Here is a 22,032-nt window from a genome sequence, read left to right on the forward strand (position 1 = left end):
TAAAGAGATGCCTAGAGAGGAGAGATTGAGGTAGCTAGAGATACCTGGACAGAGAGATGCCTCGACACAGAGATACCTAGAGAGAGGGGTAGAGAGGTAGGGAGAGATATCTATCTAGATAGCGAGGTACTTTGAGAGATAGAGATTGAGGTACCAAGAGATACCAGGACAGAGAGATACCTAGAGAGAGAGATAGAGGTAGCAAGAGATACCTAGAAAGAGATACCCAGAGAGAGAGAGAGACAGGTAGCAAGATATACCCAGAGAGAGAGATTGAGGTAGCAAGATATAATTAGAGAGAGATAGAGGAAGCTAGAGATACCTAGACAGAGAGATACCCAGAGAGAGAGACAGAGGTCGCAAGAGATACCTAGAGAGAGAGATAGAGGTAGCAAGAGATAACTAGACAGAGAGATACCCAGAGAGAGAGATAGAGGTAGCAACAGATAGCTTGAGAGAGATAGAGGTAGCAGGATATAATTAGAGAGAGAGAGAGGAAGCAAAAGATACCTGGAGAGATACCTATAAAGAGAGAAATAGAAGTAGCAAGAGATACCTAGAGGGAGATACCTAGAAAGAGAGATATAGAGGTGGCAAGAGATAGCTGGGCAGAGAAAATAGCGAGATTGAGAAAGAGAAAGAAATGGGGAGATATTCCTAGAGGGTTGGGGAGCAAGAGAGAGATGTACCTAGAAAGATATGCCAAGAGAGGAAGAGAGAGAGATACCAAGAGAAAATGAGACGTGTACCCAGGGAGAGATATATATATTCTTAGAGGGAAAGTGAGACAGACACCTAGGGAGAGAAAGAGATATTCCTAGAGAGAGAAAGGTTGCGTCTATGTTGGAGTGTGGAGTGTGGAGATGGGAGAGAGAGAAGGATGAGCTATTTAAACGACCCTTCTCATGGAACGGGTACACCACCCCAAGTACCTCCAACCTCCAGTCTCTCTCTCTCTCTCTCTCTCTCTCTCTCTCTCTCTCTCTCTCTCTCTCTCTCTCTCTCTCTCTCTAAGGCAGAGTTTCGGGCAACCATGGTTTCTGCGGACGCGGTGAGGATGGTGGTGGGGATCATTGGTGAGAGAGATACATGACTCTCTACATCATCCTCTTTCCCTTCCTCTTCCTCTTCCTCTCCCGTTAACGCTCTGTCTCTTGTTCTTTCCGCAGGAAACGTGATCGCACTTGTGCTCTTCCTCTCTCCCGTGTAAGAACAGAACTATCGCGTCTCCTTCGCACTCCCAATTCCAATCACCGAGTTTCTGCATTAAGTTTTTCGTTTTTTCTGTGCGAGCAGGCCGACGTTTGTGACCATTTGCAAGAAGAAATCGGTGGAGCAGTTCTCGGCGATACCGTATCTCGCGACGCTGTTAAACTGTCTGCTGTGGGTCTTGTATGGGCTCCCGCTGGTACACCCCCACAGCCTTCTGGTGATCACCATTAACGGGGCGGGCCTCGTGATAGAGCTCACGTATGTGCTGCTCTTTCTCCTCTACTCGCACGGCAGAGCGAGGCTGCGAGTGTTCGCTATTCTCCTTGCAGAGATCGTCTTCGTTGCTGTGGTAGCCGTCCTCGTCCTTACCCTCGCTCACACTTATGATCGCCGCTCTCTCATCGTCGGAAGCCTCTGCGTGTTCTTCGGGACCATGATGTACGTCGCCCCGCTCTCCGTCATGGTTCGTATTCTCTCCCTCTTCTTGCTCCGTTAGCCGAGAAAATGACGTTTCTTTCACATGATCGCTACTTATCTTAATTATCAGAAACTGGTGATCAAGACGAAGAGCGTGGAGTTCATGCCGCTGTCCCTCTCCCTGGCCTCCTTCTTAAACGGCGCCTGCTGGACTTGCTACGCCCTCATTCGCTTTGATCTTTTCATTACCGTGAGCGATATACTCTCTTTTCTCTCTTAAGAACAAGAAGAGAAGATGAATTATGATTATAATGATGAGAATGAGTCGGGTTTTGCAGATTCCGAACGGTCTCGGAGTGCTCTTCGCGGTTTTACAGCTGGTGTTGTACTCGGTTTACTACAAGTCGACACGGAGGCAGATAGAGGAGAGGACACGCAAGGGGGAGCTTGGGCTGACCGAGCTCGTCATCTCTGGAGACTCGAACAAGATCAGGCACGCCTGCAAGAACGGCGTCGTGCCGCCTGTGGAGATTCGTCAGATTTGACAAACTCTTCATGCGGCGGATGAGAGAAAGAGATGGAAACGAGCGACCACCCAGAACTCTCTCTGCCGAAAATATCTCTTTTACTCTGTACTGAATGCTTTGTTCTGGCGTAAGCCGCATGAAGGGAAGGGTTTCCAAGGGCAGAGTCGGTCTCTAGTTTTCCTTCTCTGATGCGCTCTCCTCTCGTTGAAGACGATCTGTATCGATTGTTTTAGCCCTTCAAACGGACGAACGTCGAATCGCCGCTCGCGTTCTAGCCATGCGTCTTTCAGGGCTAGAGATGAATGGACAACTGTGCGATGCAGGAATTGATGACGTAGTTAGTTACTCGCTAGCACTGATTATTCTGTGTGAATTGTTAAAATCCCATAAAATTTTTCAAGCCCATAATAAATACCGGTTTAAGTGTTTGGCAAACGAATCTGATGGAGAGAAGCTTATGATTCTAACCGTGTCACGTGTTCTTTTTTATGTATTTTGAATTACTAGATTATTTTATGGTAATTTAATGATATTACGCATGAGTGCTAATCATCATACTTCGAGTGATTTTGGGTTAACCGTTAAATCTGAAGCTGCATTGTAAGATCCGTGAACAAGCTGTCATGATCTGCAGATTAATGTTATGAACCTTAAGAAAAAATCAGAACACTCCAAGATCTATCTTCACGACTGAGTGAGAACAGTCACAGAATAACTGACGACGGTAACTGATATCAACCTCATCTAACGATCAGCATCCAATCACAAGAAAAGCTTGCATCTAAAAGGATTATGATCAAGCTAAACGAATTAAAGACCACAATTTCTTGAGTGTAAGTTTGCGTATTAATATGATCTTGAATCCAAACTTCTTTTTGCAAGATCAAATATAAATAAAATAAAACCTATAGATTTAATTCCTTCAGATATTTGGGACCCCTCTCTTAATCTATCTCATTTTGGATTACAACACTGTCATTTTTGTTCACAATTACAGTATTTACATCTGTCTTTACCTCAAACGCAAACGTGATGTTTTTAAATCGAATGGTGAAAATAAAAAAAAGTTAGTTGAACAAAGATTTTCAACCACAATCCCACATTTTCAGTCTGATTGTGGTGGAAAAATGCAACCTCTCCTCGGTTGGCATAATTAGCTATTCTTAATCAATGATTGTGTTAAAGACCGGTTACGTTATGATGAGTCAAAGAAAATAGTTAAATCCAAAAAAACTTCCGTAAGTTTTGTGTGGAAAGGGGGAGAGAATGAGAATGGAGATCGATTCATTGCACAAAGAAAAGGGGGTTACATATAGGAGCGGGAAAATGCGGGCGGAGAGAGAGAAAGGGAAAGAGGCGTGGCCCTATTGGGCCTTTGTTTCCACATTCACCATTACTGAGTTTCTTCGTCTTCATCCTGCTTCCTTGATTGGAGCATAGATATCAATGAGACCCAGCTTGTGACAGAAAGTGTCATATGAGGTAGCACCTAATCCCTTGGTGAAGATGTCCGCGAGTTGATCTGAAGATGCAATATATGGTGTAGAAATAAGGCCCTCCAAAATGCGCCAACCTATGACATGACACGTCGTCTCAATGTGCATAGTTCTTAATGAGAATGTTTTATGCGTTGCGATGAAGATAGCTGCCTCATTGTCGCAATGCATTGGCATTGCTTCTCGTATTGGATAACCCAATTCGATTAATAGGTTTCTTACCCATAACATGCATGATGACGTTTCATGCATAGTTCTATATTCCGCCTCACAACTTGAGGAGGATGGAACTCTTTGTTTATGACTGGTCCACGTGACTAAGTTTCCTCCCACATATATGCAATATCCGGTCGTAGACTTCCGATCTTCTCGATCACCTGCAAGATTTGAGTCCGAGTAACCAACGACACGTAGGTGATCGTGTTGTCTAAATACAAGCCCTCTCCCCAGGGCATGTTTAAGATACGCAAGTAGACAGAGGGCACCCTCCCAATGTACCTCCCTAGGATTATGCATAAATTGACTATGTAGGTTGACGGTGAAGGCAATATCCGGTCTTGTTACTGTGAGATAAATCATTTTGCCGATCAATCATCGATACCGCTGAGGATCATTGAGGGGTGGAGACTTTTCATCCCAAAAGTTTGGGCGGCTTTTGATGGGCGATCTTTGGGGCTTACAATTCAGAAGATTCATGTCCTGCAAAATATCAAGCACATATTTCCGTTGATTAAGTACCACCTCTCCATGACGACACGCAAATTCAACACCAAGGAAATATTTTGGTGTCCCCAGATCTCGGATGTCGAGATGTGCTTGAAGAAATTTCTTCGTGTCCTCAATGCCGGATAGTCATTGCCTTTAATAAGCATGTCATCCACATATACTGCCAAAATAACACATCCTGTGGGAGTCGATCGTTTAAACACTGTAGGGTCAGAATCACACTCTCGGAAACCAAGATCTTGGTCTCTATGGCCATTGTAGATTCACTGCCAAAATCTTGGTCTCTATGGCCATTGTAGATTCACTGCCATAGAGACCAAGATTCGTACTGAAGCCAATCTCACAAAAGGGGAGAAGGTCTCAGAGTAATCAATGCCATACTTTTGTGAAAACCCTCAAGCCACCAACCTTGCCTTGTATCGATGTATCGACCCATCCGGAAGGTATTTTGGAGTAAACACCCACTTGCATGACACAACATTTGCTCCTTTTGGTCGAGGAACTAGTACCCATGTATCCCGTCGAATAAGAGCTCCATATTCTTCATCCATAGCGACCTTCCAGCGAGGTATCTCCATAGCATCAACATGCGACTTCGGAATATATTTAGATTCTAAGGATACGGTAAATGCTTGATATGATGGTGATAGGCGATCATAGGATACTATATTGGCCATAGAGCAAACGGTACAAGGGCGAACGGTGCAGGAGCGAGTACCTTTCCGCAAGGCTATGGGAACATGGAGATCCTCATCGGCTGGTGGAGGTGAAATCTGCTGATCTTTGGCAGGTGCCACAGGAGTAGCCTCAAGAAGTCGAGAAGGTGATTCTGGTAGCGGTAGCTCCTCCAGTGGGTCACATTCCGGGGTTGCCCGTTGTAGAGCCTGGGTCTGAATATGCTCGTCTTCCATTGTAGGATTTGGGAAGGGTGTGGAGATCTTTGATAATCCTTCTTCTGCCAAAGGCATGGAGGATGACGGAGGTGCATCATCGTATATGGTGTTCTCGTGAAAGGTGACGTCCGCCGAGATAACATACCTGCGTTTGTCAGGGAAATATACACGATATCCCTTTTGCGTGCGAGAATACCCGACAAAACTCCCTTGAGCCCCCGGGGGACAAGTTTTGATAGGTTTGGGGTAGTGTCTTGAACAAATGCGACACACCCGAAAACCCGGGGGACAAGGAGGAAGAGGAAATAAGTCTTCATTAGGCTGTAGCCGTCTGAATGGTATCTCGCCTCCAAGTGGTGAGGATGGAAGGCGGTTGATGAGGTATGTCACCGTGAGGACTGCATCTGCCCATAAGTAGTCTGGTACTTATGTATCTAGTATGTGTCGATGCTTCCTTTCAGCCACTCCATTTTGTTGCGAAGTATATGGGCATGTTTTCTGATGTAGAATGCCATGGTCTTTGCAGAGTTCTTGAAGTCCAGATTGCAAGAATTCAAGTGCATTATCCGTCCTTAAGACTTTAGGAGTGGCTTTCCATTGAGTTTTTACCTCTCCGAGAAACGACTTGAAATGTTCCATAACCTCAGCACGATCTTTGAGCATATAGACCCATGAAGCTCGCGAGAAATCATTGATGAGAACCATGTAGTACCGGAAACCTCCAAGAGATTGTACACGAGACGGACCCCATATATTACAATGAATAAGATCAAATGGTTGTTCGCATGGAGGAGCATCACGACGAGGATAAGTTGCACGAAAATGTTTACCAAGTTCACACAATTCACACTGATAATCAGAAAGGGAAATACCTGGTAGAGCTTGTCTTAACTTGGATATATTTGCATGTCCAAATCTACGATGCCATAACGACGATGAGTTTTTCTCAGAAAAAAGACATGATAACCCCACCGACGGTGCACCCGGGATCAGTTCATAGATGCCCCTTCCATTGTCTCTACCCAAGCCAATCCTCCGTCCCTTTTGCAACTCCTGAAATACACAATGATAAGAAAAAAATTGAACTGTGCAAAAAAGTGCTTTGGTGATGGCGCTTATAGATAGTAGATTGACGTTGAGGTTTGGCACATATAAGACATTGTCCAAGGATAGGGACGGAATGGGTCGTGATGTCCCTTTGCTAATCACTAAGCAGGAGCGTCCATCGACAATGGTGACTATTTCAGGAGGGCTAAGCGCTCGAAGCAGAGAGAGGAGAGACGGAGTTCCGGACATGTGTGCCGATGCCCCAGAATCAATAATCCAAGGTTTCGTTTGAGATATATGAGAGGCAATACCTGGGTCGGAGGTAGAGATGTGGTGAGAGACATGTGTTGTGGTGGTCGTAGGGGAGGAACTTGTGGAGCTGGATTGTTCCCCTGTAGAGCTAGAGGGTTGAGATATCACTGTTCGTGCATAGAACCCACCTGGAGGCAGTGGATATGGAAAGTCAGTTGGATACCCAAACTTCAAGTAGCACTTCACGGCTTGGTGATTAGTCTTTCCACAATGCTCGCATGGAGGAAGAGGAGGTCGTCCTGATGTGGTACTTCTCCCTCTCCCACGACCCCAACCACGGTCTGAGTGTGTACCACGAGCTGATCCCGTCACAGCTAGAGCGGAAGCTTCAGTGGTAATCTGACTGGAGGTAGCGATGGGGGCAAATCTTTGAACCGCGTTGAATGTTTCCTCCAAAGTAGGTGGCGTCGCTCCATTCAACACCAGACCCTTTACCTGGTTGGCCAAGGTTGGATCGATAGACTCTAAGTATACGGTGATGAAAAGTTCTTCTCGATAGCGTTGGTTTACATCTGGATCCGGACTGATAGGTTGGTATTGTGTCAGCAGATTTGCATATTTTGTCAATGTTAGATACGTGTTGTGCCAGTTTGAGGAGGTGCCTCGTAGCTTGAACATGTCAGAGTAGATATTCATTGTATTACCGACGCTTCCTTTTGCCCCAAATGATCGATGTCGTTTATCCCACATTGCTTTGGCCTTATCAAGATACTCAATTGTGCCTACGAGAGCTGGAGACACCATTTTGATGATCCATGCTTGGACAATCTCGTCTTTGGATATCCAACTCATGTAACCTGGATCAGTTGATGTGGGAGGAGCATCAATGAGATGGTGACGATAACCATGAATGCTAAAAAACCGTCGGAAGTTGTGTGCCCATTGATGATAATTTAGACCATCCTCGGCAAGAGGGGGTCCCGGAATATGTAGTTGGTTCAGCACTACGTTGGCCGGCGTAAGAGATGCGGACGGGTTGATTCCACCTCCCGTAGGTTGCAGAGATTGCGGGAACATCTCGTCTCCTGTCTCCATTTTCTAGATGAGACGTGGGGATTCAACACAAGCGTCTGACTAGAAGAGGGATATCAGCCTGCTCACATGCGGATAGCAGATATATGCCAAGAGATTTCTGGAGAGACGCCCGGTGACCAGATCCTGGAGTTGGATCAGGAACTTCAGAGATGCCCGATGTTTTTGGTAGCAGCCTGTGAGTTCTGATGGTGGCGTAGATGTAGATTCCGGCGGCGGCGATCTGCAGGTCCCAATAGCGGCGATCTGCAGGCTGGGCGTCGGTCTTCATTTTCCTGGCATAGAGGTCTGCCAGGGATCGATCAAGGCCTCCCTATGATCCTTTCCCTTTGCTATGATACCATGTGGAAAGGGGGAGAGAATGAGAATGGAGATCGATTCATTGCACAAAGAAAAAGGGGTTACATATAGGAGAGGGAAAATGCGGGCGGAGAGAGAGAAAGGGAAAGAGGCGTGGGCCCTATTGGGCCTTTGTTTCCACATTTTGCAAACATATTTGACATAGGTTGCCACCGCCTTTAGATCTGAAACAGTTCGTTACGTATCTGGTGATGAGAAGAAAGTAATTTGACTACCGCTCCATGTCCATATTTTTGTGTTCTAAATAATAAATTATTTTAATACGACTTAATGATTTTTCATTAGTGCCAATCATTGTTCCAGGTTTTTGGGATTTAACATTTAACCACTGTCGTAATCGTAAGATCCATGTTTCTAAATGTCTTGATCTGCAGATTCACATCAGTTAATGAAATGTTCTCAAAGTAAAAACCACTCGAGTGATCTCCGAGCAGTCTTACATATTATCCTGAATTGAGTTCACAACATTTGGAAGGAGACTTAACTTAACTGTGATGGCTACCACACGATCTTCCCTTCTGCTGAGAGAGACGCAAGTTGTAATCTAGATATTGCTAGTTAGTCCAAGAAAATCAATAAAGAATTCTAGGAAGGGCCCAACGAGAAAATGAATGCTAACCTTTGTACCCAAAATGTATTTATAAATATTGAAAAAAAGTATCCAGAAATTAAAATACAAACATCAAACATCAATATCATTAATATCATAAAACGCAATCTTCACCATCATTCTTCTCGACAATGTCCATCGAGCAAAGCATGAAGACTTTTCCTTTTGAGCTTTCCAAAAATATTTCATAAAATGATTATTACTAGATATTTGGTGAAGATATCGGTTCAAATATCTATTAACTTTACGTGGTCTGCACATTACTCCTTTTCGCCTCTTTTTTATGAAGTGCCGATCGATTACAACATATTTTGTTCTTTCATGTTAGTTAGAATTCTTGACCATGCTTTTGGCCAATTTATTATCACTCATTGATATTAGGGATACATGATACAGGTTTAAATGTCTATAAATATATATCTTATCCAGTCAGCTTCAGTAATTCTATTTATAGAAGAGATATCCGTTCGATTGTAGCGGGACCATGATACCATTTTATAACTTTTTTTCTCTTCCAATATACTAGGTTTCCTTTCAAGAAGGTGCAAAGACATGTGGTTTACCCGAAATAAAGAAGATATTAATTCAGCGGTAATCTAAATGGCTAAATCTAGAAAACATCATTTCTTTGGAAGACTATTGTGCATCATATAGTTTTTTCAAATATCTTAAAATTTGACGCTCATTTCAAACAATGCATGAGTTCGCTACTCAGTTTCGTAAAACATTTGGACAAGGATTGAATTAAATAAACTTATAAATTTCATATGAAATACCATTTCTATCTTTTTGAATGAGGCAAATTAGGGTGTTGATTTTAACGTCGTAGTAAAATTTAATTTGCTTTGATCAAATAAAAATTTTAATTTCAGTTTTCTAAACTCACTAATAATGGCCACGGCATCATCCAGACTCATCATATAAGGAGGTGTTCAAATAGTGTTATTCTTTTTGAATAGTTTGATGTCCTTCTCAAGCATCCTTTAATTAGGAGTAATTAGAATGGACTTTTAAAGAAAATTGATCATTGTATTTCTGATCTCATCATAATTCATAAAGTCATTGCATGAATTCATGGACTTTATTATAATCATCGCATGACAATAATAATGAATTTTTTGTATCAGTGAACTTTAAACATGTTATGGAAGTTTGATTAGCGTGACATACACATAATATTTATAATTTTTTCAATTAATCTAAATTTCATAAAAACCTCAATTTTTTCAATTATTGTATCAAAATGTATTTTTTAACTCTCAATAGTTCAAGATCCCAACACATGGGGCGCCAAACTACACTAAGTGATTGATAAGATATAAAGGACTTCATCAGTTTTCATATTGAACCTATCTATCATCATTATTGTGTACATATAACTTCTTATATGTGTGAAAATCCTAGAAAGCCACTGAGAATCGTCAAGTATCACACCCTGATTGGTCAACGTAGTTAGGACTAACATCTCAGAAATCATTTGGAAAAAAGCCTTTGCTAATTTTTGTAGTACCCTCAAAGACTTCTTTATATTCATTTTCCCTCTGTACCAAGGTCAGACTATCCCACTTTACAACACAACTACCTTCAGTGAATGTTTCTGGTACAAACCAAAGATTACCTATAATCCCATACATAGCTATTTGTTGATAACACACATATTTCATAGGCCAATATTAAAATATTTACATGTTTATTTGCATTAAATTGATTAAATATCTATGTGTTATCAAGATTTAATGATTAAATTTTTATAAAAAAGATGTTTTCGATTTCTTGGATTTTTATTAATTTAAGGGATTTTATGATACAATATGTTATGAAGAAATAAATTTTCGATTTGGAATATAAATTTTATTATATTTTTTATATTAAATTCGTGAAGATATAATTTTATTAGTCAAAACACATGTTTATATTCCTATTGTTCGGATTATATTTAATTTTAAATTAATGTATCAAGGTTTTTTTGGGCTTAATCATCTCTCTCACCACATGTCACCATTCAGTCTGATTGAATGGGACTGATCATCAAGTTATTCAATGATTGGGTTCAGCCAACCAATGAAAATATGACATTAAGCCATGAAAAATTGTGATACCCTTATGGCCAATCACTTACTAACTAGGCTTTAGTTTTTTATTTGTAGGAATGACGTGGGCCAATGATTTTTTTAAAAATGGATTTAAATTATAATAAACATGAAATAAAGGCAGAGAAAAGAGAGAATATTTTATTAGTTTATTTATAGTTTGAAAATTTAAAAATTTTGGGCTTACACCTGTCACACACATGTAACATAGTGCTTGGATAAAATGTATTGAAGGCTAGAGTGGCAGGCAAAATTTTGTCACCGCGTCACATCAATTCACACCATGTCATTTATATTACTTCAATTATTTTTTCCATTGTGTTAAAAGTTTTAGGTACAGCCGGGCATATTAGATTGGATAACTCACAATGGTGTGTGACATAGAACACAGAAATGTAATGCCCCTTCCCACACTTAACAATTAATTAAATGGATTACAATTTTCTTATTTCACGCAGGGGCATGTGGAACACTCGGAGATGTGGATCAGGAATAATGAATTAAATCAGAGCCAATCATCACTTTGGAAAATGAGTTGAGGAAATAAACCCTAAACGTGATATTATAACTCTGGCAAGGACAAGGAGAGAGAAATATTTACATCAAATCAGTGACCAAGATTTGTCCAACTTCAGTGCCCGATATCTAACTATACACAAGCTTGATTGAGTTGAAATTTTAAACTCGTCTTCTTCCTTATATCATCTATTCATCCATATGGCTGGATATATAAGATAACTTATGATCTTTTAAAAAATGTTTAAACTTGCTTCCGGCTTTAAGAGTCAGATTGAAATAAAGTGTCATTCTGAAGATCCATCAAGTTACCCATAGTGCCCTGAATATATTGTAAAAGCATACATAGATAGATATATAAATTCACAACAAATATTTATCTCATATTTTGGATAAGGTCTACAGAATAGGAAAGGATTTACCTGCATGAGAAAATCACAATAGTAAGTGTTCTTCCATTCCTTTGATTCATCTCCATCACATCTATTAGGTTAGATCCATATCATTGCTTCTTGTCCTTTTATTTCACTATCAACATCACTCTCTATTCCATCATCTCCGTCTCATATTGACGTCTCAAGTTGTCTAAATCTTAGAACCCTAATTCACTTTTGTTGACTCTATTCCATTATTCATCTCCTCTTCCCATCCTTTCCATCTCAAATAGCTATCTCACCCTCTCTAAATCTTAAAACCCTAATTTACCTTTCTTCACTCTCTTCCATTAGTCCTTTTCTCTTTCCATCGTCAAATTTTAATATATTATTTTATATTACTCTGTAATCATGATTCATGCTATTCACATCATCCTATTTTCTAATCATATTAATATTTTTCTTAATTTTATTGAATAGTTGCTATCACCTGCTCAAAATACCATTTTCCACATATCACTTTCACGTATTTACATGTATCTCCCCCTCACCTTTCTTGAATCACCATTATCAGAGCACTAAATCCCTAATAGTCGTTATTTCTGGAGAAAATCTGTACTCATCAGTTTCTAGCTAAATTGTTTTTCTTGAGTATTGGTTATATATAAATTTATTGGTTAAACTCAATATAAACCCTAATTTAGAGTTTATCATAGATCATAGTCAAAACACATGTCCATTCAGAGAATGTGCCTGGTATCTTAAGTCTATGGACCACTTAAATAATCATGACATCAATCGACCTAGCTTAAATGAGGTAAAAAATCTAAGGATTGATTCATATTAACTCTAACTGTTTTTATGTAGAACAACCACTATATCTCCCCAGAGTCTATTTAAAAATTTTATGGGATCAATCATCCTCATCATATGAGTAACACTATATAGTCCCGTAATATGTGGATATTTGATGTCCTTCTTGAATAAGATATGAATAATAATGTTTATAGTAAATGTTTAAACAAAATTAATGACTATTTTATGACCTCATCATAATTCATTCTAAGTAGTCACTTGATTTCTCTTGGTGGTTGAGCTGCTCAGCCTTTTGGGTAGGTCAATGTCATTTTTCATCTCATGTAATTTTATGCCTTAAAATGGTTTAAAGAGTTTCATCTTCGTTGTATTAATTTACCCTGATCTCCTTCTTATTAACAAAAGAAAAAAGTACAAATCTTGTAATTCCTATTTGATCTTCCACCAGTTCTCTTTAGTGAGCATTTTGTTCTCTCAATCTTTGGGCAATAAGGCATCTTTAGAGTTTGGCTTCAGTTACCGTCCAGAATCTCCACTTTTGCCGTATGGTGATGAACTTGAACTGCATTGTGGGATATCTCTGGGAACTGGATGGACATCATCCTTCTTGGTAGGTAAAGGTTGCTGACTGGCTATGGCTATATGACCAACTGTAAGAGATTCTGATTATCCATCACAATGCCAATTGCTTTGTAAAGACTCGCTATCCTATCCCAATGCAGAAGCTAGCTCTAAACAATTTCATACTCTGGGTTAATATCCATAATGAATATAAAATATTTCTGTTTCAAAATGTACTTCCTTTCACCAGACTTGCGAGCTGTACATCTAATAAGTGATCGATCTCCGTCCAAATTTATTTGAACCTGAAAGAACGTGCCATGGCATTATCTCTTTGATTTCTCGCCTGAAGTGCTTTAGCAATTAACTCAGAAGTAGGATAGTCATCATACTACTTCAAACTAGAATTTTAATTTTCGCAAGTAAAATCTTCCTTGTGTCATAATGCCTATAATGTACCGATGGAATTGGCTCTCGTCCGACTTACAGATCTTGGATCATGGACTTTTGGAGGACTCAGAATCCTCTTTCAAGTGGTCTCCTATACCCCTGGTAACTAGAGTTGAGTCAACTCCATTTAAACATGTTGATACTATCAAACTTGACTTGAAGATCTGGGACGACCACAATGTTCCAAGCCATAGTGAGGGTGTTTGGCACCTCATAAACCTCTGGTTCTTTACCATATTCACTGCCAAGTCACCCTCCTGATGCATCCAGAGGGTATATGTAACCTGGAAAGGATAGAAATTAATGAAGCCTTTTAGAGAGGAGAGGGAACACGTGTTCGTCCCAGGTTAAAACATGTTATGATACAGTATCTGCACTTGACCTCCCTTGGAGCAAATATGTCCCTTCTACAGCGGCTCTAATTGAGCTCTATCAAGAGAGTAGAATTTATACAAGAAACCGCTGTTCTAGTCTTCTTAGGATCTGAATAAAATACCTGCTTATAGAAACATAAAGGGGGTCACGTGACTCCATAAGTGAGCACCTGGTATTTAAGGGCCTTTGAGTTGGTTTATACTTCATATTGAAGGCGTAATGTGTTTGTAGTTCATATTGAAGGCCATGTTGGCTGCTTTCCACATTAGCGTCCCTCCCCTCCGTGTGTTCATCGCACTCCCTATCTGGTTTTTAATGCTCTAGATACTCCCCAAAAGATGACCTAGGTTACAGATTCTGATTCACTGCTGTGGTGACACAGGATTATTCATATGAATATACATATAAATATAGACGTATGTATAATTATATGAGGGGAGGAAGAGAGAGAGAGAGGGAGAGCTTGCGCTTGTTTGTCTGTGTATGTGTGTGTGTGAGAGAGAAAGAGAGATCAATAATTTTGCTATTCTACATTGTTTTGTATTTTTTGGCTTCTAGAGGCCACATCAATTACCCAGATGCGGTAGTGGCCAAGAGTTTATTCCCGTTTTTCTCGCAGAACGAGTCTTTAGCAAGAAAAGAAGATACACCTGTAGCGCGGGAGGGAGAGGCCGAGGGAGAGGGAGAGGGAGAGAGGGAGAGGGAGAGGGAGAGAGAGCGAGCGAGCGAGCGAGAGAGAGAGAGAGAGAGAGAGAGAGAGAGAGAGAGAGAGAGAGAGAGAGAGAGAGAGAGAGAGAGAGAGAGAGAGAGGGAGAGAGAGAGAGAGAGAGGAAGGATGAGCTATTTAAACGTTCCTTGTGATGGAAAGAGTGCAGCACCAACAGGGCAGACAACATTTTGTTTGGCTCTCTAGGGAAAGGCCGAGTTTTGAGTTTCGTGCAGCCATGGTTTCCACAGACGCGGTGAGGACGGTGGTGGGGATCATTGGTGAGAGAGATACATGACTTTCTTTTTGATATCCTTCCCCCAATCTTACTATTCCTCTCCCGTTTCATGCTCTGCCTCTTGTTCTTTCCGCAGGGAACGTGATCGCGCTTGTGCTCTTCCTCTCACCTGTGTAAGAACAGAACTATCTCGTCTCCTTCGCACTCTTAATTCCAATCACCGAGTTTCTTCAATAAGTTTTTTTTTTCTTTGCGAGCAGGCCGACGTTTGTGACCATTTGCAAGAAGAAATCGGTGGAGCAGTTCTCGGCGATACCTTATCTCGCGACGCTGTTAAACTGTATGCTGTGGGTCTTGTATGGGCTCCCGCTGGTACACCCCCACAGCCTTCTGGTGATCACCATTAACGGGGCGGGCCTCGTGATAGAGCTCACGTATGTGCTGCTCTTTCTCCTCTACTCGCACGGCAGAGCGAGGCTGCGAGTGTTCGCTATTCTCCTTGCAGAGATCGTCTTCGTTGCTGTGGTAGCCGTCCTCGTCCTTACCGTGGCTCACACTTACGAGCGCCGCTCTCTCATCGTCGGAAGCCTCTGCGTCTTCTTTGGTACTATGATGTACGTCGCCCCGCTCTCTGTCATGGTTCGTATTTTATCCCTCTCTACCTTTCTCCTCCTTCCTCCGCTAACCCAGCAACCGACGTTTCTTTCTCATCATCGCGACTTATCTTAATTCTCAGAAACTGGTGATCAAGACGAAGAGCGTGGAGTTCATGCCGCTGTCCCTCTCCTTGGCCTCCTTCTTAAACGGAGCCTGCTGGACTTGCTACGCACTCCTCCGCTTCGACCTTTTCATTACCGTAAGCGATATACATACTGTTTCCCTCTTCTCGTCGTAAAAAGGAGAGAGTGCTAAAGACGACAATGGTCTGCTTAATATTAAGATTTAGCGCGGTACTTGCAGATTCCCAATGGTCTCGGTGTGCTTTTCGCGACTTTGCAACTGGTGCTGTACGCAATTTTCTACAAGTCCACACCGAGTCAGACAGAGAGGAGACAAAAACCGGAGGTTGGGCTCACCAATGTCGTCGTCTCCAGAGAGTCAAACAATAACAGGCACACCCGCGACCACCGTCTCGTGCGGCCTCTGGAGACTGGAGATTCAATTTGATAGGTTTTCTTGGGGTGAATGGAGGAAAGATGACGGAAACGAATGATCACCCAGCACTCCGTTTGCAAAAAAGCTTTCTTTTACCGAGTACTTAATGCCCGCGCCTGGCGTAAATTGTAAGAAAGAAAGAGTTCTAGTTTCTCCGTTTCTAGTTTTCCTTGGTTGATGGAGCTGTTCAGGATTATTACAAGTAATCTTAAGAGTTCGGCTTTTGGACGTACACAATATTGCCGATTATAAAAGAACAAACACAAAGAGAAGACACTAATCACAGTCAAGAGAACACCCGCCGCTCAAATGGAGAGAGAAAGACAGAGAAGGAAGAAGACCATCCGATCCACAAACTGCGCAGGTCCTCGTGAGGTTTTTTAAAGATTAAAAAGTTGGCCCCGCCGGCGCCGTCCGTGGTTCCACCCCATGCGGTCGGTTTTTGTCTCTCTCGTCTCTCTGGTTTTCTATCTCTCTCTCATCTCTCTATCTTTCTCTGTTATTTCTATCTCTCTCTACGTGGTCATCTCTCTATCTCTTTCCACATGTCTCTCTGATCTCTCTCTCCTTGTTGGAACAAACAAGGCTCTCTCCTTGTTTTGCGTCCAGGGAACAAAAGAGACAATGATAGGAAACAGGCCCATTAATCTGTTTTTTTCTTTTTCTATTTGAAATACCTTTTTTTCTATTTGTATTTTCCCGTTTAAATGAAAAGGGGATGTCACGGAGAAGCTATATAAAACCCTCCTGTGATACCCACAAAGAGGAAGTTTTTGAGAAGAAAAACATTGGTTACAAAAGAGGTCTGAGTCTTGCTGTCTCCACAGCTGCCCATAGCCGCTGGCGCACTAAGTTATCTCATGGTAATTCTTTCTCCGCCTGCTCGCACTAGTCTGTAGCCACTTCATAGCATTCCAATGTTCCTTGCCAGGTTGCTAATAACCCTAATTATAAATCCAATTGAATGAGCAATATCGAGCCTCGTGTACACCATAGCATACACAAGAGAACCAAACTCACTAGCATTAGGAATTTGGTGCATTTTCAGAGACATCATCCTCAATCTTCGGGTACTGAACTTTGGGTAACTTGAAATGCCAAAGAGATCAACAATCTTCTTAAGATAGCTCCTTTGAGCAACCATAAGTGACCTCTCTCACAACCCTTATGGATACTTATACCAAGAATCTTCGTACTGCTTGACCCACTTGCGTAGAGCATATAATCCACATAGAACATCAAAGTAATGCATAACCCATCTTCGTGATACTTCAAGTAAACACAACTCTCAGGATTGCACATGGTATAGCCAATTCACATCATATAGGAGTCGAACTTCTTGTACCACTACCTTGGACATTTCTTCAATCCATCAACTGATTTTCTCAATTTGCACGCTAGATGTTCAGCTCTTGGCATAATGAAACCCTGAGGTTGGTGCAGCTAGATGGTCTCTTCCAAATCTTGATGGAGAAATATCATCTTCATATCTAATTGTTTTAGCTTCATAAAATCATATGCAACACTGGCCAACGTCAATCAAATTGATATGTGCTTCAATACCAGTTAGAAGATTTCATTGATATAATGTCCTTTCTTATGAGAAAACTCTTGCAAAAATCCTTCCTCTATAATGCACCTGGTCAACACTTGACTCTGGTGGCTTTTTCTTGAAGACCCAATTACATCTAATAACACACTTGCCCATGAGAAGCTTCACTAGATCTAATGTACGGACCTTGTCCAAGGATGGTCACTCCTCAAACATCACCTTCAGCTACTTCTTCTCAAGACAATGGATCATATCTTTGAATGAAGTGGGGTTACCATTTCCTAAAAATAAAGCAAAGCAACAAAGTCATCTAGATGAGTAGGATGTATCATCACCATCCTAACTCATCTAATTTCAATGCGCTCCACTAACAACTCAGAAGCCTTCACATCCAAAATATCACCCCATTTAATCATCAACTTGGCAGGATTTTCACTTCCTCCACCTCCATCAAAGTCGAGTTATCTACAAGAGTATCCTATAGTTTCAGAGATACTAGACCAGCAAGAGGTGCTTTCAAGATATGGTCAATCAAATACCACATCTTGGCTGACCATTATCTCTTCACTTCGGGATCCCATAGCCGACAACCCCTTCACTCCACCTCCATAGCCCAAAAGAATACATCTCTTGTACTTTGGATTAAGCTTAAATCTCTCATAGACAAGAATTAGTGGATAACCTAGATATCAAAGAATATGCAAGGTAGAATAGTAAACATGCTTGCTACTCCATACATCTTCAGCCGTCTGCCCATTAAGATCTATATGTGGTGATCTATTTCTCAAATAAACCTCTGCATACATTGCCTCTTCCCAGAATTCCTCGGGCCATCCTGCATAAAACCTCAAGATCCGTGTCCTCTTTGCTATAGTGAAATTCATACGTTTTCTAACTGCATTTCTCTAAGGAGTATTATTTGTTATAAAGTGACACTGGATCCCTTATCACAAAACTCATCAAGCTCGAAGTTCTTGAACTCCATCTCATTATCAGTCTACAAGATCTTGATTTTTCCCCTGCCATGTTCTCAGCCTTCGCACTCTATGTTTTGAACCAAGAAAGCACCTCAACTTTTTCTCCAAGAAATGAAACCAAACCTTCATGCAAAATTTCCAACAAATGTCAAGAACTTCAGGAGAAAAGTTCACGTCAGCTAGTAAGGCATTAAGTTGAATTCATACTTATAAAAGTGTAGTGAAGGGACTCAACCATAAAACCTTTCATGATCCATATGACACACATGTCCCAGCTGTCTTAATATCAGCCCTTAGAACTCGTCACAACGGACAACTGAGACTAAGTCCCTTCAAAATGTCATAAGAAGAGAGAGAAAAATGACAAAATAAAACATGTGATTGATCAAGGACATCACAGATTTATTTAAAGCTTCATAATACTTCAATCTGCATTTCTGAGCTTTTGAATAAATGCCAAAAATATATCGCTCAAAGGCAAAGCTCGACTACTTTGAGAAGACCAATTATTATTTGGAATTCAATAAACTTCACCCATGTAAGGGACTTTGTGAGAATGTATTATATGCTGCATCAAAATTAATATATTAAATGTTAATTGTCCTCTCTTAGCTTGAATTCATTAATAATTTGAGATAATCATACTACCTGGCATGTTGATGTGGAAGCTGCAATCTAAACTTTGCTTCACAAGTAGTAATTGTGATAATCCTTGATATCTCCAAGTTTATGAGTTTTCTTTCATTTTTTTATCGGACTAGGCCAAAAATAGTTATAAAATTTTTTCACAAAAATAATTTATAATTAACATAGTGTAAGTAAGAGATCCACTCCACAATGAGGCAGCCATTTAATTTCATATTTTTCTTCAGCTTATTAATTAATGAAATGAATCTAGATGTGAAAAAAATAATGATATCAATTTTCTATATTTTATAATATTCCCCAGGATTTATTTTTGAGTAGTAATGGAGGAAAATTTGAAAAATAATCTACATAATTTTTCCTAATTTTATTTAATATTTCAGAGGATAAAGATGTTTTTTATTTTTTTCATTTTTTTGGGATTAATTTTGAATAAATATAAATAGATAACAAATATAATTTAAAATATTTTTATAGAATTCAGTTCAAGGATAAAATAACTAGAATGAATGGTATTATTTTTAGGGTTTTGCCTGATTTTTAGATTTATTAGATGAAAAAAATACCCTAAATAACCTCCCAAGTGGTTTGTGGTGTTGTCGTTAGTAGGTGTTAACACTTCTTGGTAGGTGGTAGCATTGGGCTTGCATTTGGGAGTTTTTTGTCTCTGGTTTGGGTATCCCAGTTAAGTTGATTCTGCTAGTTTTGGATTTAAGCAAATTTTGGCTGTCAGGAAGGGGGCTCCCTTTAGACCTTAAGGCAGGATGCTGACCCCTGTGTGAACTGGCAAGCAAAGAAAAGGCCAAGAGAACTATGATGGTTTCCATCCAAGACCTAACTTCTTTGATTGATCATTTTCTTCACTGATAATACCCATATGAGGCATCAACCAAGTTCCATATTTCGGTAAGGCCATGAGAACTATGATGGTTTCCATCCTAGCCAATAGAGGAAATATATCCCATCGTACCAGCATATTCCTTTGTCTGAAGTCATTCTTTGTGTCTGATCACTCTTGGATCATATTTTTAAGTGGGTTTGCAGCTTGATAGAGGAGAGACCAATTCCCAAATTCCTCATCCATTCCATGTTTCTAAACATCCAAATTTAATGTTGAAATAAAATTTTTGGCTTTTCTTGTGTCAATTGGCACAATGCTGGGTGAAGATAAATATGTTTCATCTCAGTATACACCTAGTGAAGAGCCCTGAATCTTCTAGGATAATCTATTTTATAATAGGATGGCTTCTACTTTTTCATGGAAGTGATTTCACATTCTCTTCTTCTATAATATCACCAGGTTATTATGGTGGTGTTGGGCCTTCAGCTTGAAATCATGAGACCTTGTTAGCTTAGAAAACATACAGGAATCAAGTGTACCACCTATCTTCTAATGTTTAGTGTCATGACAGGTCCACTAAATTTATTCTTAATCTATTACATCTCTACTGATCAAAAACATGATAAATATTCCTCAAATTGCATGAATTTTCACTTAATTAGAGCATCTTAATACCCAATGGTTATTTTGTTATTTTTTACTTTCACATAAACATTGCTTTATCCATATTCTGGGAATTCATAATTAATCATGCTTGAATTCTATGACAAGCACTTTTATTATTTATAAATATCTTAAAGTCTCATTGGATGATGATGTTTCTCAAATTCACAAGAATTTAATGGGATGATGATCAATGGGTTGAGGCACTTTATGTGATTTTTAAAACTATTTATTTTGACTATTGGTCTAACTTGGAGAAAATTTTATTTTGGGCTTCAGTTGAGTATTTAAAGGGTCATATCCCACATCTTGGATCCCTTTAAAAGTCCCCCTAACCTCGTTTTTATGGAGGAGCATGAATTTCGAATGAAGGAGCTATACAATTTCAGATTCAACCAAGAGGAATAGTTGGTAGAAATAGAGAAAAAATAAAAAGTGTTCATTACTATATGCCAATGTATGAATGTTTTATTCCTATATGTCTTATTCGCGTATTGTGGAACATTCTCTAGTAGTGATTAACTAGCAGGCAAGGCTTTTGGGCTCCTTGTTGTTCAACATGGTTGAACTAAACATTTTGAAGTGTTCATTCTTTGCCTGTAGAGAAAAATATGATCCTAAAAATATGAGGGTTTATGTTTTGAGAGAGAGACTATGGCTCAAGAGATGACACTTGACAATTTTGAACCTTAAATCTAAATTTTCACACTTATCCCTATCTCTTTCCCCACCTTTCCATCATTTTACATCACTTCTTATAGCTCTATATTATCCTTTGTAGACACTTTTTCTCTTATATAAATCTAAAACTTCTCACCTTATAATTTCTCTAGTTTCTAAACCTAAATTTGTAATTAAAATTCACCCATTTAGCCTTCCGATTTGGCCTCCCATTCTTCCCCGTCAAAATTTTGTTAAATGTTTTTTTCATTATGATTGCATCCAGATCGTTTATATTCCCTTGGTAGGAAAATTGGACTGTCTGAATTATTCTACGGTGATCTATGATCTGTGTACATTCCTTTGATAAAGCGTAAGTTAGAGTTAATGGTGTTTTCTAATCATTTTGGTTTACACAATAAAATTTATTATTTCGTTAACAGGACAGAGAAAGTAAAGTTAGAATCCATGGGGACAATTTTATGAAGAAAATAATTTCTATTTTATTATATTTTTAGTAATTTAATACAAGTTTAAGAATGAAATGTAAACTAATGAAATAAAACTAGTGCAAATTATTTGAAAATAAATCTAGAGGTGAGAAAAATATTTATCCAATGTAACACACTTTATCCAAATTTAACAGAATAGTTTAAGGAATTTAAATGGATTTTTATCATAAGAATAATTAATTATCAAAGTAAATATCTTAACCGACATGTTAATAGTGTCAGCTGATAGTTTATGGTGTGGGCATGAATGTAATGGAGTGGGTGAGCAA

At 39.8% G+C, this 22,032-nt stretch overlaps 3 protein-coding genes across 4 annotated transcripts; 2 read left to right on the forward strand and 1 right to left on the reverse strand.

The window, feature by feature from the left end:
- The first annotated feature begins 66 nt into the window (after nucleotides 1-66).
- Nucleotides 67-2,621, forward strand: LOC144703203 (bidirectional sugar transporter SWEET4-like). The gene is made up of 5 exons (XM_078575315.1): nucleotides 67-1,076; nucleotides 1,170-1,206; nucleotides 1,297-1,675; nucleotides 1,760-1,879; nucleotides 1,968-2,621. Exons 1-5 carry the CDS (start codon nucleotides 881-883, stop codon nucleotides 2,172-2,174), a joined length of 939 nt encoding a protein of 312 aa, XP_078431441.1. The 5' UTR covers nucleotides 67-880; the 3' UTR covers nucleotides 2,175-2,621.
- Nucleotides 2,622-6,000: 3,379 nt separating this feature from the next.
- LOC144703503 (uncharacterized) lies at nucleotides 6,001-8,115 on the reverse strand. 2 transcript variants are annotated; one of them, XM_078575678.1, is made up of 2 exons: nucleotides 6,759-8,115; nucleotides 6,001-6,324 (listed from the first exon to the last, which is right to left on the reverse strand). In XM_078575678.1, exons 1-2 carry the CDS (start codon nucleotides 7,663-7,665, stop codon nucleotides 6,290-6,292), a joined length of 942 nt encoding a protein of 313 aa, XP_078431804.1. In that variant the 5' UTR covers nucleotides 7,666-8,115; the 3' UTR covers nucleotides 6,001-6,289. The 2 variants fall into 2 exon arrangements, with proteins under 2 accessions (XP_078431804.1, XP_078431803.1); XM_078575677.1 differs by having other exon boundaries at nucleotides 6,630-8,052.
- Nucleotides 8,116-14,758: 6,643 nt separating this feature from the next.
- On the forward strand, nucleotides 14,759-16,484 carry LOC144703397 (bidirectional sugar transporter SWEET4-like). The gene is made up of 5 exons (XM_078575578.1): nucleotides 14,759-14,801; nucleotides 14,895-14,931; nucleotides 15,019-15,397; nucleotides 15,495-15,614; nucleotides 15,719-16,484. Exons 1-5 carry the CDS (start codon nucleotides 14,759-14,761, stop codon nucleotides 15,923-15,925), a joined length of 786 nt encoding a protein of 261 aa, XP_078431704.1. The 3' UTR covers nucleotides 15,926-16,484.
- The last annotated feature ends 5,548 nt before the right edge of the window (nucleotides 16,485-22,032 follow it).

Source organism: Wolffia australiana, chromosome 5 (assembly GCF_029677425.1).
Source record: "Wolffia australiana isolate 7733 chromosome 5, ASM2967742v1".
In the NCBI taxonomy this organism is placed as follows: domain Eukaryota; kingdom Viridiplantae; phylum Streptophyta; class Magnoliopsida; order Alismatales; family Araceae; genus Wolffia; species Wolffia australiana.

Excerpts from the sequence above, each read along its gene's own strand:
- LOC144703203 (XM_078575315.1), top strand. The coding sequence starts at position 881 with ATGAGCTATTTAAACGACCCTTCTCATGGAACGGGTACACCACCCCAA. Across the intron at positions 1,077-1,169 it reads GATGGTGGTGGGGATCATTG|GAAACGTGATCGCACTTGTG; the intron begins GTGAGAGAGATA and ends TTCTTTCCGCAG. Across the intron at positions 1,676-1,759 it reads TCGCCCCGCTCTCCGTCATG|AAACTGGTGATCAAGACGAA; the intron begins GTTCGTATTCTC and ends CTTAATTATCAG.
- LOC144703503 (XM_078575677.1), bottom strand. The coding sequence starts at position 7,665 with ATGGAGACAGGAGACGAGATGTTCCCGCAATCTCTGCAACCTACGGGA. Across the intron at positions 6,325-6,629 it reads CATCTCTACCTCCGACCCAG|GAGTTGCAAAAGGGACGGAG; the intron begins GTATTGCCTCTC and ends TGTGTATTTCAG.
- LOC144703397 (XM_078575578.1), top strand. The coding sequence starts at position 14,759 with ATGGTTTCCACAGACGCGGTGAGGACGGTGGTGGGGATCATTG. Across the intron at positions 14,932-15,018 it reads GTGCTCTTCCTCTCACCTGT|GCCGACGTTTGTGACCATTT; the intron begins GTAAGAACAGAA and ends CTTTGCGAGCAG. Across the intron at positions 15,398-15,494 it reads TCGCCCCGCTCTCTGTCATG|AAACTGGTGATCAAGACGAA; the intron begins GTTCGTATTTTA and ends CTTAATTCTCAG.